Source organism: Ranitomeya variabilis, chromosome 4 (assembly GCF_051348905.1).
Source record: "Ranitomeya variabilis isolate aRanVar5 chromosome 4, aRanVar5.hap1, whole genome shotgun sequence".
Lineage (NCBI taxonomy): Eukaryota > Metazoa > Chordata > Amphibia > Anura > Dendrobatidae > Ranitomeya > Ranitomeya variabilis.
Genome location: NC_135235.1, coordinates 252,597,821 through 252,616,387, shown reverse-complemented (window position 1 = coordinate 252,616,387; position 18,567 = coordinate 252,597,821). Strand labels below are relative to the sequence as shown.

At 48.2% G+C, this 18,567-nt stretch overlaps 1 protein-coding gene across 2 annotated transcripts in view; it reads left to right on the top strand.

Moving 5' to 3' along the window:
• Positions 1-17,498, top strand: part of VSIG2 (V-set and immunoglobulin domain containing 2) — a 70,215-nt gene extending 52,717 nt beyond the window's left edge. The window contains exons 2-7 of one of the 2 annotated variants that reach the window (XM_077249511.1): positions 6,661-6,815; positions 7,731-7,938; positions 8,444-8,596; positions 9,067-9,186; positions 15,606-15,753; positions 15,987-17,498. In XM_077249511.1, the coding sequence (XP_077105626.1) occupies positions 6,661-6,815; positions 7,731-7,938; positions 8,444-8,596; positions 9,067-9,186; positions 15,606-15,753; positions 15,987-16,089 (887 nt within the window). In that variant the 3' untranslated portion in view covers positions 16,090-17,498. The remainder of the gene's footprint in view (positions 1-6,660; positions 6,816-7,730; positions 7,939-8,443; positions 8,597-9,066; positions 9,187-15,605; positions 15,754-15,986) is intronic. The other variant, XM_077249512.1, reaches the window with a different exon arrangement.
• The last annotated feature ends 1,069 nt before the right edge of the window (positions 17,499-18,567 follow it).

Here is an 18,567-nt window from a genome sequence, read left to right as displayed (position 1 = left end):
ATAAAGTTAAACAATTAATTAACTTCTGTGGTAGGCCAAATACTGATAGTATCTTAAAGAGATATGACCATGAAACTGAATCAAATGCTTTTTCTATATCCAAAGCTAAAAGCAAGGTGGATTGTTTGGAGTTGGTTGCTGAGTGTATTATATTAAGGTTTCGTCTTATGTTATCTGGACCCTGTCTTCTTGGAATAAAGCCAACTTGGTCTCTGTGGACAAGAGAAGGGAGTATCCTGTTGACTCTGTCAGTAATAATGGATGTGAATATTTTAAAGTCAATATTGAGTAACGAAATAGGTCTATAATTTTTGGTTAACTGGTGATCTTTTTTGGGTTTTGGAATCACTGCAATGTGCGCTACATAAAATTCCGGGGGCATTTGAGATCCATTTAATAGTGCATTACTAAATTTCGTAATGTGTGGTATAAGAATTTCTTTGAATTTTTTATAATATGGTGCAGTGAGGCCATCAGGCCCGGGGGCTTTTTCAGATTTTAATTTTTTAATTATCAACCCTACCTCCTCGTCTGTTATTTCAGATTGTAATAATTGGGAGCAGGGTTCAGAAATTTTAGGGAGCGAGAGGTGTTGTAGGAAGGAATGTAGAAGATGTGGCGGTGGGGAGTTAGGGGGTGAGTACAGTTTTTGATAGAAGCTATGAAATTCCTTATAAATAGCTTCAGGGTGGGTAGAAATACGGCCATTACTTCCTTTGATTGAATAGATAGTATTTAAAGATTCTTTTTGGCGCAACTGACGTGCCAGTAGCTTACTTGGTTTGTTCGCCTGCCTAAAGAAGGATGCTTTTGTCCAAGCCAGAGCGCGTTCTGTTTTGTGAGAAAGGACGGCATCCAGCCGGAGCTTGACGGTTTGGATCTGCTTGATCAGGTATCGGGAGGTATGCTGTTGATTAGCCTGTTCTAAATTTAATAGTTTGAATTCAAGTTTAGATTGTAATTCTGATCTGCTTTTTTTTTTATTGGAGGCCAATTTAATTAGTGTGCCCGTGATATATTTTTTATGCGCTTGCCATATATTCCCTGGAGATGATTCCTCATTTACGTTGGCTTGGAAATAGAGTTTAAGATCACTGTTGATTTTAGCGGCAATCTCCGGGTCTGTCAATAGTGTTTCATTCAGGCGCCACCGAAATAGTTTTGATGAATTTGTATTGAACTTAAACATTGTGAGGACTACATCGTGGTCCGACCAGGAGGATGGGATATGGCGGGAGAACAGTACACCCGGTAATGTGTTGGCCGATATTAATTGCATATCGATTCTTGAATACGTTTTATGCACATTAGAGAAGAAAGTGTATCCCCTCGCATCTTCATTTATTTCTCTCCAGACATCTACTAGTCTATAGTCGCTCATTAGTCTATGAATCCTTCGCCTATCACCCCTGGATATGTCCGATCGTTTTATAGCTGTGCAATCTAGAGAAGGGTCTAAAGTGAAATTAAAGTCCCCGCACCATATTAAGTGCTGATAGGGGATTGCCGAGATTTGGGATATTATTGATTTAAATACAAGAATTTGGGTTGCGGATGGCATATAACTATTCACTATGCAGATGTTTTGCCCTTGCAGGTTACCATGTAGTATTAAAAATCTACCATCTGGGTCTGCAATGATATTAACTGGTTGTAATGCTAAGCTATTCCGAAGGAGTATGGCTACACCCCTGGTTTTACTTTCCCATGTAGCCAGGTAGAAGCGGGAGTAGTCTGGGCTGAAGTAATTAGGGCTAGAAGTCTTGGAAAAGTGTGTTTCTTGCAGGCATATGATGTCTGGCTTGTGTTTGCGATAATCTATAAAAGCTTTTTTGTGTTTTATAGGTGAGTTGAATCCGTGTACATTATGAGAAATGATTTTACACATAGGTGTGAATTGTGTTACCGCTAATCAACGTCGTTAGTCTGAATGTTCTCATCTCCTTGTCAGGCGTTTGTCTGCTTATTAATCAGATTTTTATTTTTGAAGGATAATACCAGACTTGTGTGTGTTTTAGGGCGAGTTTTGTGTGTCAAGTTGTGTGTGTTGAGTTGCGTGTGGCGACATGCATGTAGCCACTTTTGTGAGATGAGTTTTGTGTGGCGACATGCGTGTAGCAACTTTTTGTGTGTCGAGTTGCATGTGACAGGTTAGTGTAGCAAGTTGTGTGCAGCAAGTTTTGCGCATGGCGAGTTTTGCGCGTGGCGAGTTTTATGTGTGGTGCCTTTTGAGTATGTGCAAGTTTTGTGTGAGGCAACTTTAGCATGTGTTGCAACTTTTGTGCATGTGGCAATTTTTCCGCGTATGCAAGTTTTGCGTGTGGCGAGTTTTCCATGAGGTGAGTTTTGCACGTGTGGCGAGTTTTGCATGTGGAGAGTTTTGTGCGTGGCGAGTTTTGAGCGGCGACTTTTGTGTTTCGACTTTTGTGTTTCGACTTTTATGTGGCGAGGTTGGTGTATGTGTGGTGAAATGTGCGCTGAGGGTGGTATATGTGTTTGAGCACGTGGTGGTGTGTGGCGCATTTTGTGTGTGTGTGTTCATATCCCCGTGGTGGTGTGGTGATTATCCCATGTCGGGGCCCCACCTTAGCAACTGTACAGTATATACTCTTTGGCGCCATCGCTCTCATTCTTTAAGTCCCCCTTGTTCACATCTGGCAGCTGTTAATTTGCCTCCAACACTTTTCCTTTCATTTTTTCCCCATTATGTAGATAGGGGCAAAATTGTTTGGTGAATTGGAAAGCGCGGGGTTAAAATTTCACCTCACAACATAGCTTTGACGCTCTCGGGGTCCAGACGTGTGACTGTGCAAAAGTTTGTGCCTGTAGCTGCGACGCCTCCAACACTTTTCCTTTCACTTTTTCCCCATTATGTAGATAGGGGCAAAATGGTTTGGTGAATTGGAAAGCGCGGGGTTAAAATTTCACCTCACAACATAGCCTATGACGCTCTCGGGGTCCAGACGTGTGACTGTGCAAAATTTTGTGGCTGTAGCTGCGACGGTTCAGATGCCAATCCCGGACATACACACATACATAAAATACATACATACACACATTCAGCTTTATATATTAGATATACACACTGTATATACACATGGGTAGATAGGCCATATATACACATATACAGATCGGTCACATTCAAACTGTTGCGTAGATCAGTGCGTCATTATTACCAGGTAGTGGAGTTGTCCACAGACGCCCGCGGTCACCCGCAGAGATGGACAAACGGCGCTTCTCACCAGACCGCAGCATGTCAATTTATCACGTGCAGACGCTCAGTCTCCGTAAGATAAATGTCACCTGTACCATATATTGGACATGGTGATTCCGCATGGTTCAGTGATCACAGAGGAGTCATCTGCGTTCAATAGACGGCAGTCCACATGTGCTGTATCCAAATTGCTGCCGATCCCTGACCTTGGGCACATACCCTAGATAGGAGAACTGCAGGACTGAGGTAGCAGAGGAATAGCAGATCCTGGCAGTGGAGCAGAGCAGCCTTATAATATTGCATAGTTCCCAACTGTCCCTCATACTGCGGGACTGTCCCGATTGTGAGGCTGTGCCCCGCAGTCCCGCACAGGACTCTGCTTCTCCCGCACAGCCAGCAGGAGAAGCAGCCGTCACGCCCCTTGATTAGGCCACGCCCACTCTGTATCTTCTCCGGTGGTTCAGAGAGGGAGAGAGGACATTCTGAGGTGTGTGTGTGGTGTGTGTGGCATGCATGTGTGTGTGGTGTGCGTGTGTGTGGTGTGTGTGTCGTGTATGTATGTGTGCGTGTGTGTTGCACACATACATGCAGCTGGCACTGCTATTCTTACAGTACAAGGCATTATAACCAGGAGTATTGGCAGCAGTTAGAGCAAACCAGTGCAGCTTGTTAGTCATAGGCACAGTATATATATATGTATCCTTTATATACTACAGCAGTTATGGAGTGGAGCCAGTAGATAGTGGTGTTGTCTGATTACATGCATAGTTCACAGAGATGGGCTACATTGCAATGTCTAGGATCTGTGAGGCAGCAGTGTGGACAGCGATAGGTGGTGAAATCTTTGCCTGCATTGTAAGCAGAGCTGCTGGGACACATCTACAGCTCTGACTGTACACTGGCATCGTCATGTGTGGCCATTATACAGTATACAGCATCATGTCGAGCCATTATACTGTACGCAGCATCATGTGGGGCCATTATACAGTATGGAGCATCATGTGGGGTCATTATACTGTACGCAGCATCATGTGGGGCCATTATGCAGTATGGAGCTTCATGTGTGGCCATTATACAGTATGGAGCATCATGTTTGGTCATTATACACTATGAAGCACTGTGTGGCCATTATACAGTGTCGAGCATCATGTGGGGCCATTATACAGCATGGAGCATCAGGTGTGGCCATTATACAGTACGCAGCATCATGTGGGGCCATTGTACAGTATGGAGCACTGTTTGGCCATTATACAGTACGCAACATCATGTGTGGCCATTATACAGTATGGAGCATCATGTGGGACCATTATACAGTATGGAGCACTGTGTGACCATTACATAGTATTGAGCATCATGTGTGGTCATTATACAGTATGGAGTACTGTGTGGTCATTATACAGTATGGAGCATCATGTGGGGCCATTATACAATATGGAGCACTGTGTGGCTATTATACAGTATGGAGAACTGTGTGGCCATTATACTGTGCGCAGCATCATGTGTGGCGATTATATAGTATGAGCATCATGTGTGGCCATTATACAGTATGGAGCATCATGTGTGGCCTTTATACAGTATGGAGCACTGTGTGGCCATTATACAGTATTGAGCATAATGTGTGGCCATAATACAGTATGGAGCACTGTGTGGTCATTATACAGTATGCAGCATCATGTGTGGCCATTATACAGTATGGAGCATCGTGTGTGGCCATTATACAGTATGGAGCACTGCGTGGCCATTATACAGTATGGAGCACTGCGTGGCCATTATACAGTATTGAGCATCATGTGTGGCCATAATACAGTTTGGAGCACTGTGTGGCCATTATACAGTATGGAGCACTGTGTGGCCATTAAACAGTATTGAGCATAATGTGTGGCCATAATACAGTATGAAGCACTGTGTGGTCATTATACAGTATGCAGCATCATGTGTGGCCATTATACAGTATGGAGCATCGTGTGTGGCTATTATACAGTATGGAGCACTACGTGGCCACTGTACAGTATTGAGCATCATGTGTGGCCATAATACAGTATGGAGCACTGTGTGGCCATTATACAGTATGTAGCATAATGTGTGGCCATTATACAGTATGGAGCACTGTGTGGCCATTATACAGTATTGAGCATCATGTGGGGCCATTATATAGTATGGAGCACTGTGTGGCCATTATACAGTATGGAGCATCATGTGGGGCCATTATACAGTACGGAGCACTGTTTAGCCATTATACAGTATGAGCATCATGTGGGGCCATTATACACTATGGAGCATTCTGAGTGGCCATTATACAGTATTGAGCATCATGTGGGGCCATTATACAGCATGGAGCACTGTGTGGCCATTATACAGTATGGAGCATCATGTGGGGCCATTATACAGTATGCAGCATCATGTGTGGCCATTATACAGTATGGAGCTTGGTGTGTGGCCATTATACAATATGGAGTACTGTGTGGCCATTATACAGTATTGAGCATCATCTGTGGCCATAATACAGTATGGAGCACTGTGTGGCCATTATACAGTATGGAGCATCGCGTGTGGCTATTATACAGTATGGAGTAGTGTGGCCATTATACAGTATTGAGCATAATGTGTGGCCATAATACAGTATGAAGCACTGTGTGGCCATTATACCATATTGAGCATCATGTATGGCCATTATACAGTATGGAGCATCGTGTGTGGCCATTATACAGTATGGAGCACTGTGTGGCCATTATACAGTATTGAGCATCATCTGTGGCTATAATACAGTATGGAGCACTGTGTGGCCATTATACAGTATGGAGCATCATGTGTGGCCATTATACAGTATGGAGCACTGTGTGGCCATTATACAGTATGGAGCATCATGTGGGGCCATTATACAGTATAGAGCACTGTGTGGCCATTATACAGTATGGAGCATCATGTGGGGCCATTATACAGTATGGAGCACTGGGTGGCCATTATACAGTATGGAGCACTGTGTGGCCATTATACAGCAAGGAGCATCATGTGGTGCCATTATACAGTATGGAGCACTTTGTCTGTGTGGCCATTATACAGTATGGAGCATCATGTGGGGCTATTCTACAGTATGTCCCTCCTTACCTTCCGCAAAAGTTGGGCCATATGATATTGCACACCGCTGTCCTTCTCAATCAATTTTCCCAGCTAATTCCTGCTGTTTGCTGCTGAGGGGCCAGAGCCCCAAACAGGTGACGCTGCAAGGCTCCTTAAAGGGGCAGACACAGACCCTGGCTGCATCCACATATCGGAGGGTGACGGTGAATCAGCGCCATCATGAGCTGCGCAGGTGACGGGAGCTTCATTGCTTCCTTCCATGAAGCTCTGCCAACAAGACTCAGATTATCACTGAGGTTATCTGTAAAGCAGAATATTCTGCTCCTCTGCCTCTATTTACACTTGGATGCTGTTTCCTTCTTTTCAAGGCTCGGTATCAGTGACAACCCCCGAGAAAACCGTGGTGGGAAAATCTGGCTCTATGGTGATCCTGCCCTGCCTGTACTCCACCACCGTGGGCAATCAGTTTGTGATAGAATGGAAGTTTTCACCTGGAAGCCCCCAAACATCAAGATGGCAGCAGGTGAGAAGGCGACGGAACATATTCACGTATTTCTTATATTCATATCTGCTTTATGAAGGGTACTGACCCTTTAAGACCTACCAGCAGTAAATATAAAGCCTTCAGTGGTCATCTAGTGCCTGCTGTTACCAGCAGGGGCGGCACTGACGCTGAGTTATTGGGGGACACGTTCTCATAAATGTCACATTTCATCTCCTCTGCCAGATTCCCTTTTTATGTTAATGAGCGAGGCGTAGGCGGCTCGTTAGTTAACGGCACAATGACTTATCACAATCCACGTATATAATATATGTAATATAAACACAAGTGGGACAGAAGGTGAACTAGTACAGGAGATTATAAACCGGCCATAATCAGTGTAGCCACCATGAGTGGTAACATTCAGCACTGTCCAGTATTATCCACCCTGTCTCCTGCCTCTCTGCCTGTGTCAGTCTCTACTGTAGTGCTGGGATTCTATTCAGGAACCAGTGAGCCCAGGATGAACAGTTAGAGCCCCTGTTCTGATATTGTGAGCCGATCCGAGAACGGACACATTATATCATCAGTGGTAACGTCACATTTCTGGATTCTGAATTTCCCAGGATACGTAGAATGATTGTTATATTATGACAGGATATTCCAGATGATTTTGTTACACTTTCTAATGATTAATTGTTACATTATATGACATTATATTTTATGCCACAGTATAAAGTTAGGATAAATGATGTTACATTTCCTTATATTTGGTTACATTATATGTTAGGTAACATTGCAATAGTAGGTTATATTTTATTGCAGTATTATGTAATATTATGTCCCATGATCACATCTTTCTGTTATTGTACATTTTGTTACATTGTTTCATTATTCTTACCCTCCATTACCTTTCCTTACATTATATTCTTACTGTCCTTCTCTTCTTTTATCCAGATTTATTACTTTTCTGATGGAACGATGTATAAGCCGGGGTCCCAGGCCGACCGCCTGAGTACGGTACAGAACCCCCCGACCTCAGGGGTGGCCTCCATTCAGCTGACCAATATCGCCTGGTTGGACAATGGCTCTTATATCTGTGAAGTGAATAACCCTCCTGATTTCAGCGGCACTGGAGCTGGGGTCATACAGCTCTCAGTCCTCGGTGAGAGGGTCTCTTCCGTCATTAGATGGTCATCAGAGCCCCCTTATTACCATTACCAGACAGTGCTGTAAATAGAAGAGGACCACAAAATCAAACCGAGCCCCCCATTATGGTGTCAGGGTGTCAGATGTGGACCTGGTGTTTGTTTCCTTCTTTGCTCCTTTCTGAGTGTTTTCCCCTGTTGTGGAAAAGTGGTGGGGGCATAAAATGGGGGCCCAATATTCACCTGGGGTTGTAAAAGGGGTGGGGCATAAAATGGGGGCCCAATATTCACTTGGGGTTGTAAAATGGGCGGGGCATAAAATAGGGGCTCAATATTCATCTGGGGTTGTAAAAGGGGCGGGGGTATCAAATGGTGGCCCAATATTCACAGGGGTTGGAAAAGCGGTGATGTGCATATAATAGGGGTCCCAATAAGTATCTGTCTGTATGGATCCTCAGGAGCCCCGTTACATTTGGGGTCATCCTCTGCAGGACGTGCTAAACTTTCTTCTTTTATTTCCAGTGCCTCCGACTTCTCCTACTTGTCAGTCTAATGGAAATACTATAACGGGCCAAGATGCCACCCTGACCTGCTCCTCCACTGGTAACCCCCCGCCCATCTACACATGGTCCATGGTGGGCACAAAACCTGCGCTGCTGCCAGGAATGATGGAAAGTACGAAGCTTTGACGGTGATGGTGGATATATGGGGGGATATTCAGAATGTGCTGATCTTGTGGCAGTTGACAGACTAGGTTACAAAGCTGTTCCAGCAGCACAAAGGATTTCAGGAGAGGAGTGTGTTGATCTTGTATTTTATGGATGCACAGAGCAGATCATAGACTGAGTTACATAGAGGAAGTAGCAGGGTTGTTCCAGTCGCACAGAGGATTTCAGGAGAGGAGTGTGCTGATCTTGTAGTTTATGGACTGCACAGAGCAGATCATAGACTGCGTTACATAGAGGAAGTAGGAGGGTTGTTCCAGCAGCACAGAGGATTTCAGGAGAGGAGTGTGCTGATCTTGTAGCTTATGGACTGCACAGAGCAGATCATAGACTGAGTTACATAGAGGAAGTAGCAGGGTTGTTCCAGCAGCACAGAGGATTTCAGGAGTGGGCAATCAACATGTTCTTTGTTTTCCGTAGATCAGATAACGGGATCTCTCCTTCTCTCTAACCTGTCGGAGCCGATGTCTAGCACTTACCGCTGTACGGCCACCAATGAACTGGGCCAAGCCACATGTCAAGTGACCATATCAGTATCAGGTAATGTCCCTCCGTCCGCTGCACCGACACTGTACTCCGCGCTGTGCGGACCCTCTCTCTATATTCATATGAAGCAGACAAGAAGGTGGGGGCTCAGTACAGAGGATAGGGGGCCGCACCAAGGCTCTGCTATAAGTAGCATTATTATGTGCAAAGGAAAAGTGATCACAGAATAGAAGATGATAGGGGACTGTGCAGACAACCAGTCACAGAGTCAATTGCGACGTCTGCCGGGTTGTCACTCACAGCGTGTCAATATTTACATTCTAATAGAATAGAATTTATATGTGTCGTCTGCAGAGGAGGAAAACAATAATGTGACACACAGCGAGCACTGCACAGTACCATCTCTCCTGTGTATATACACTGCACAGTACCACCTCTCCTGTATATATACACTGCACAGTACCACCTCTCCTGTATATATACACTGCACAGTACCACTCCTCCTGTCCTGTATATATACACTGCACAGTACCACTCCTCCTGTATATACACTGCACAGGTACAGTACCACTCCTCCTGTATATATACACTGCACAGTACCACTCCTCCTGTATATATACAATGCACAGTACCACTCCTCCTGTATATATACACTGCACAGTACCACCTCTCCTGTATATATACACTGCACAGTACCACTCCTCCTGTCCTGTATATATACACTGCACAGTACCACTCCTCTTGTATATATACACTGCACAGTACCACTCCTCCTGTATATACACTGCACAGGTACAGTACCACTCCTCCTGTATATATACACTGCACAGTACCACTCCTCCTGTATATATACAATGCACAGTACCACTCCTCCTGTATATATACACTGCACAGTACCATTCCTCCTGTCCTGTATATATACACTGCACAGTACCACTCCTCCTGTATATACACTGCACAGGCACAGTACCACTCCTCCTGTATATATACACTGCACAGTACCACTCCTCCTGTATATATACAATGCACAGTACCACTCCTCCTGTATATATACACTGCACAGTACCACTCCTCCTGTCCTGTATATATACACTGCACAGTACCTCTCATCCTGTCCTGTATATATACACTGCACAGTACCACTCCTCCTGTCCTGTATATATACACTGCACAGTACCACTCCTCTTGTATATATACACTGCGCAGTACCGCTCCTCCTGTCCTGTATATATACACTGCACAGTACCACTCCTCCTGTATATACACACTGCACAGTACCACTCCTCCTCCTGTATATATACACTGCACAGTGCCACTCCTACTGTCCTGTATATAAACACTGCACAGTACCACTCCTCCTGTATATATACACTGCAAAGTACCACTCCTCCTGTATATATACACTGCACAGTACCACTCCTCCTGTATATACACTGCACAGGTACAGTACCACTCCTCCTGTATATATACACTGCACAGTACCACTCCTCCTGTATATATACAATGCACAGTACCACTCCTCCTGTATATATACACTGCACAGTACCACTCCTCCTGTCCTGTATATATACACTGCACAGTACCACTCCTCCTGTATATACACTGCACAGGCACAGTACCACTCCTCCTGTATATATACACTGCACAGTACCACTCCTCCTGTATATATACACTGCACAGTACCACTCCTCCTGTATATATACACTGCACAGTACCACTCCTCCTGTCCTGTATATATACACTGCACAGAACCACTCCTCCTGTATATACACACTGCACAGTACCACTCCTCCTCCTGTATATATACACTGCACAGTGCCACTCCTACTGTCCTGTATATATACACTGCAAAGTACCACTCCTCCTGTATATATACACTGCACAGTACCACTCCTGCTATCCTGTATATATACACTGCACAGTACCACTCCTCCTATATATATACACTGCAGAGTACCACTCCTCCTGTCCCGTATATACACACTGCACAGTACCACTCCTCCTGTATATATGCACTGCACACAGTGCCACTCCTCCTGTCCTGTATATATACACTGCACAGTACCACTCCTCCTGTCCTGTATATACACACTGCACAGTACCACTCCTCCTGGATATATACACTGCACAGTGCCACTCCTCCTGTCCTGTATATATACACTGCACAGTACCACTTCTCATGTATATATACACTGCACAGTACCACTCCTCCTGTCCTGTATATATACACCGCACAGTACCACTCCTCCTGTCCTGTATATATACACTGCACAGTACCACTCCTCCTGTATATATACACTGCACAGTACCACTCCTCCAGTCCTGTATATATACACTGAACAGTACCACTCCTCCTGTCCTGTATATACACACTGCACAGTACCACTCCTCCTGTATATATACACTGCACAGTGCCACTCCTCCTGTCCTGTATATATACACTGCACAGTACCACTCCTCCTGTCCTGTATATATACACTGCACAGTACCACTCCTCCTGTCCTGTATATATACACCGCACAGTACCACTCCTCCTGTATATACACACTGTACAGTACCACTCCTTCTGTATATATACACTGCACAGTACCACTCATCCTGTCCTGTATATACACACTGTACAGTAAGACTCCTCCTGTATATATACACTGCACAGTACCACTCCTTCTGTCCTGTATATATACACTGCACAGTACCACTTCTCATATATATATATACACTGCACAGTACCACTCCTCCTGTATGTATACTGCACAGTACCCCTCCTCCTGTCCTGTATATATACACTGCACAGTACCACTCCTCCTGTATATATACACTGCACAGTACCACTCCTCCTGTATATACACTGCACAGGTACAGTACCACTCCTCCTGTATATATACACTGCACAGTACCACTCCTCCTGTATATATACACTGCACAGTACCACTCCTCCTGTATATATACACTGCACAGTACCACTCCTCCTGTATATACACTGCACAGTACCACTCCTCCTGTCCTGTATATATACACTGCCCAGTACTACTCCTCCTGTATATACACTGCACAGTACCACTCCTCCTGTATATATACACTGCACAGTACCACTCCTCCTGTATATACACTGCACAGTGCCACTCCTCCTGTCCTATATATATCTATAATATAACGGTGGGAGCGTCACTCTGTCCGAAGCCTTTATAGACTGCGCAAGCGCGACGCACCGCGCCTGCGCAGTCTGGACCAGAGTGACGCAGCCGAACTTACTTATCCCCCCCCTAATATACTGGCCAAGGGGGCTCCGTGCTCTGCAGTTCCAGTCAGGGTAGCTGTAGAGCCCAGCGGAGCTCCAGGACCTTCGATGATGTCACCACCAGCATGTGACCAGTGATGCGAGTGGGCGGAGTCAGCCCTCGCTGTGCTGGCTGCAGGGGTGCTGTATCTATTATAGCCAGCGCTGCACTCAAGCAGTAAGTACAGCCGCCCGCACTCAGCACAGCCACGCACAGCTGCCCGCACTCAGCACAACCACGCACAGCCGCCCGCACTCAGCACAGCCACGCACAGCCGCCCGCACTCAGCACAGCCACGCACAGCCGCCCGCACTCAGCACAGCCACGCACAGCCGCCCACACTCAGCACCGCCACGCACAGCCGCCCGCACTCAGCACAGCCACGCACAGCCGCCCGCACTCAGCACAGCCACCCGCACTCAGCACAACCACGCACAGCCGCCCGCACTCAGCACAGCCACCCGCACTCAGCACAGCCGCCCGCACTCAGCACAGCCACGCACAGCCACCCGCACTCAGCACAGCCACGCACAGCCACCCGCACTCAGCACAGCCACGCACAGCCGCCCGCACTCAGCACAGCCACGCACAACCGCCTGCACTCAGCACAGCCACGCACAGCCGCCCGCACTCAGCACAGCCGCCCGCACTCAGCACAGCCACGCACAGCCGCCCGCACTCAGCACAGCCACGCACAGCCGCCTGCACTCAGCACCGCCACGCACAGCCGACCGCACTCAGCACAGCCACGCACAGCCGCCCTCACTCAGCACAGCCGCCCGCACTCAGCACAGCCACGCACAACCACCCGCACTCAGCACAGCCACGCACAACCACCCGCACTCAGCACAGCCACGCACAGCCGCCCGCACTCAGCATAGCCGCCCGCACTCAGCACAGCCACACACAGCCGCCCGCACTCAGCACAGCCACGCACAGCCGCCCGCACTCAGCACAGCCACGCACAGCCGCCCGCACTCAGCACAGCCATGCACAGCCGCCCGCACTCAGCACAGCCACGCACAGCCGCCTGCACTCAGCACCGCCACGCACAGCCGACCGCACTCAGCACAGCCACGCACAGCCGCCCTCACTCAGCACAGCCGCCCGCACTCAGCACAGCCACGCACAACCACCCGCACTCAGCACAGCCACGCACAACCACCCGCACTCAGCACAGCCACGCACAGCCGCCCGCACTCAGCATAGCCGCCCGCACTCAGCACAGCCACACACAGCCGCCCGCACTCAGCACAGCCACGCACAGCCGCCCGCACTCAGCACAGCCATGCACAGCCGCCCGCACTCAGCACAGCCACGCACAGCCGCCCGCACTCAGCACAGCCACGCACAGCCGCCCGCACTCAGCACATCCGCCCGCACTCAGCACAGCCACACACAGCCGCCTGCACTCAGCACAGCCACACACAGCCGCCCGTACTCAGCACAGCCACGCACAGCCGCCCGCACTCAGCACAGCCGCCCGCTCTCAGCACAGCCACGCACAGCCACCCGCACTCAGCACAGCCGCCCACACTCAGCACAGCCACGCACAGCCGCCCGCACTCAGCACAGTCACCCGCACTCAGCACAGCCGCCCGCACTCAGCACAGCCACGCACAGCCGCCCGCACTCAGCACAGCCACGCACAGCTGCCCGCACTCAGCACAGCCGCCCGCACTCAGCACAGCCGTTCGCACTCAGCACAGCCACGCACAGCCGCCCGCACTCAGCACAGCCGCCCGCACTCAGCACAGCCACGCACAGCCACGCACAGCCGCCCGCACTCAGCACAGCCACGCACAGCCGCCCACACTCAGCACAGCCGCCCGCACTCAGCACAGCCGCCCGCACTCAGCACAGCCACGCACAGCCGCCTGCACTCAGCACAGCCGCACTCGGGCAGTAGAGCCGGAGAGAGAAAGATGGGAGCAACATATGGCAGAATGGGAACAGGCAGAATGGGAGCAGCACATTACAACAGAATGGGGGCACAGGATTGGAGCAGCACATGACAGAATGGTTGCGCAGGATGGGAGCACCACATGACAGAATTGGGGTGCAGGATGGGAACAGCACATGACAGAATGGTTGCGCACGATGGGAGCAGCACATGACAGAATGGGGGTGCAGGATGGGAGCAGCACATGACAGAATGGGGGCGCACACATGACAGGATGGGGGTGCAGGATGGGATAATTTCAAAGTCAATGAATGAAAAATTGGGGTACCTTAATACTAGAATCATTTAAAACCCAACATGTTTATTTATAAATTGCTAAAAATGCCACCAACCTGTGGCTGCACCAAAGAAAAACCAAAATACACAGTGAAAAAACTAGTGTTAGGGGCCGGTATTTACCCTATAAAGATTGCTGTACTGGTGGCTACCTGACAGTGGGGGTTGGCGCCCTAGAGGAAACGTTGTGGCGCCCCCACTCCTCATCGTCTTGCCCTAGGATCCTATGAGACCCTACCGGTGTGTCTGGGTTCCCCTACCCACACAATAAATATATCTAAAGGTGCCCCTATTCGGCTAGACAGAGATGAGCCTACAGATAGGGATCATCTGTAGGCTCATCTCTGTCTAGCCGAATAGGGGCACCTTTAGATATATTTATTGTGTGGGTAGGGGAACCCAGACACACCGGTAGGGTCTCATAGGATCCTAGGGCAAGACGACGAGGAGTGGGGGCGCCACAACGTTTCCCCTAGGGCGCCAACCCCCACTGTCAGGTAGCCACCAGTACAGCAATCTTTATAGGGTAAATACCGGCCCCTAACACTAGTTTTTTCACTGTGTGTTTTGGTTTTTCTTTGGTGCAGCCACAGGTTGGTGGCATTTTTCGCAATTTATAAATAAACATGTTGGGGTGCAGGATGGGAGCACATGACAAGATGGGGGCGCAGGATGGTAGCACATGACAGGATGGGGACCCAGGATGGAGCAGCAAATTACAGAATGGGGGTGCAGGATGGAGCAGCATATGACAGGATGGGGGAGCAAGATGGGAGCAGCACATACCATGATGGAGACCATATACCAATATAAATGCTCGCCACCCAGGCGTAGAACGGGTTCAATAGCTAGTGTATATATATATATATATATATATATATACTGCACAGTACCACTTCTTGTGGACAGCAGTAAGCTCTGCAGCTCATTGTCTTCCCTCTCTTTTTGTTTTGCAGGCATTGGTGCAGGCGGGGCGGTGGCGGGCGCTGTGATCGGGGTTCTCCTGGTGCTGATCCTGATCGCCGCCATTGTATTTTGTTTGCTCTGTTACAGGAAGAAAAAACAAAAGAACAAAAATCCTGATTCCCCCGGAAATGAGATCAGGTTTGTATCGGTAACGGGCGTCGCTCAGGGGTCACATCTGGGGTCCTCTGCTGTTATGTATCTTCTGGACATATCCGTGTCCGGGAAAGTTGGGTGACAGTCAATATGGAGGACTACAATCGGCTCTCGTTCTACAGCGCTGCTCCCTATAAGAGCTTGTGCCCAGTTTTCCGTACACTTGCGATGTTTTCCGGGTGCGGTGTGATAATGGTTTTTCCTTTTCATTCCCCCAGGGAAGACGCGGTGTCTCCAATGATGAGCGACGAGCAAAGGGGGTCGAGGAACTCGCAGAATTCCCGAGGATCCCGAGACGGAAGTGAGACTCGGGTCGTGTAACGTGCAAGTGATGGGAGAAGACGAGGAAACGTGCAGAAATCGGACAGAACCGCTACATCATCCCCAACACCTGTGTGCAAAGACGGTGATGATCCGCCCCGCGGGTCACAGACAGGCCCTGTTCACACTGTATGTGAAATGCAGATTACAGGAGGATGTGGTCACATTGTCTTCTGGGTTACATGGAGGCTGTGAAGGCCGATTTGCCCACAGAGCTCACAATCACTGGACACATCTTCACTGTACTCCGGATAATGTGACCGTCAGAGACATGAGGCTGCTGAAAAGGAGGGGAAGGAAACTATGAGATCATTGCGCCCATGAGGCACCTCTGACAGAGCAGAGAAAGAGATGGCAAAAGTTAGTGCCCCTCCAACTCACGGTCTGGTCATGAAGTCCCTTATCAGAAAAAAATATCCGGCACTCAAAAGTTGATGCAAATAGGTTTTATTTGGATGCAATCCCAGACTTTATGTAACGTTTCGGTCTGTAACTTAGACCTTCTTCAGACAGATTGCTGTGGTGTACCGATATCCTGAATAGGCAGCGCGTGGAAAAGGATGTGCTCCTGTGTAGAAATGGTGCCATTTCTACACAGGAGCACATCCTTTTCCACGCGCTGCCTATTCAGGATATCGGTACACCACAGCAATCTGTCTGAAGAAGGTCTAAGGCTACTTTCACACACAGCATATTTGCTGCGTATTTTTACGCGCGCGTATTTTGCTGCTGCTTTACCTGCGTTTTTTTACGCAGGCAAAAAACGCAGCTGCTTTCACACACTGCGTTTTTTGCAGCTGCGTTTTTTTCAGCATTGTGTACTGAAAATAAAGTTTGTTTGAAAAAAAAAAAAGGGGAAAAAAAAAAGAGTCATTGAGGTCATTTCCTGTCTTTATGACTCGGAATACAATACACACTGGAGTTAACATCATGTCGATTCTGCCAGCTGCAATGGCCTTGAGCCAAAGACGCCTCAGCAAGCGGAACAGACATCAGCTGGGGTTTACTAACCCCACTGTCACTAACCCCAGGTTACTAGGGCAGGCGTCAGTCAGACGCCCCCCCTCGTAACCCTGTACGGTAAGGGTATGTTCACACGATCCTGATTTCAATCCTTTTTTTTCAGGACAAAAACCGCAGCTCTTGGCAGAAAACGCAGGTGCGTTTTTGGTGCGTTTTTGATGCGGTTTTTGATGCGGTTTTTAGTGCGTTTTTTTATGCAGTTTTCTCTGCAGATTGTCTGTGTTTGACACAAATAAAGCTTTAACTGCAGTGGGGGAAAAAAAAAAAGAAATGATGTCATTTCCTTGTCCAACCCTTTTCTTCTTCCATCCTCCATTTTGGGACTAAACACCAAAATGAGTGGACGTGTTTTGAATGACAGCGCTCCGCAGAGTGCTGAGCGTAGGCCAGATCACAGCCCGCGGATCCAGCTCTATCCAGCTATTTAAGTCTACGTTCACATTTGCGGTCTGCGCCGCAGCGTCGGGCGCCGCATGCGTCATGCGCCCCTATATTTAACATGGGGGCGCATGGACATGCGTCGCACTTGCGTTTTGCGCCGCATGCGTCACTGCAGCGCACGCATCCGGCCGCAGAGGATGCAGCAAGTTGCATTTTTGCTGCGTCCAAAATCAATCAAAAAAAGGACGCATGTGGCGCACAACGCAAATGTGAACATAGCCTAAGTGCCACATATTTAAGTGCCACGTATTTCAGTGCCACATATTTCAGTGCCACGTATTTCAGTGCCACGTATTTCAGTGCCACGTACTTAAGTGCCACATATCACGTATTTCAGTGCCACGTGCCACGTATTTCAGTGCCACGTGCCACGTATTTCAGTGCCACGTATCACGTATTTCAGTGCCACGTGCCACGTATTTCAGTGCCACGTATCAAAGTGCCACGTGCCACGTATCAAAGTGCCACGTGCCACATATTTCAGTGCCACGTATCAAAGTGCCACGTGCCACGTATCAAAGTGCCACGTGCCACATATTTCAGTGCCACGTATCAAAGTGCCACGTGCCACATATTTCAGTGCCACGTGCCACGTATCAAAGTGCCACGTGCCACATATTTCAGTGCCACGTGCCACGTATCAAAGTGCCACGTGCCACATATTTCAGTGCCACGTGCCACGTATCAAAGTGCCACGTGCCACGTATCAAAGTGCCACGTGCCACGTATCAAAGTGCCACGTGCCACGTATTTAAGTGACACGTGCCACGTATCAAAGTGCCACGTGCCACATATTTCAGTGCCACGTATTTAAGTGACACGTGCCACGTATTTCAGTGCCACGTATTTCAGTGCCACGTATTTAAGTGACACGTATCACGTATTTCAGTGCCACGTATTTCAGTGCCACGTATTTAAGTGACACGTATCACGTATAAGTGCCACGTGTCACGTATTTAATTGCCACATATTTAAGTGCCACGTATCAAGATTTTCCATGGAGAACAGACACAT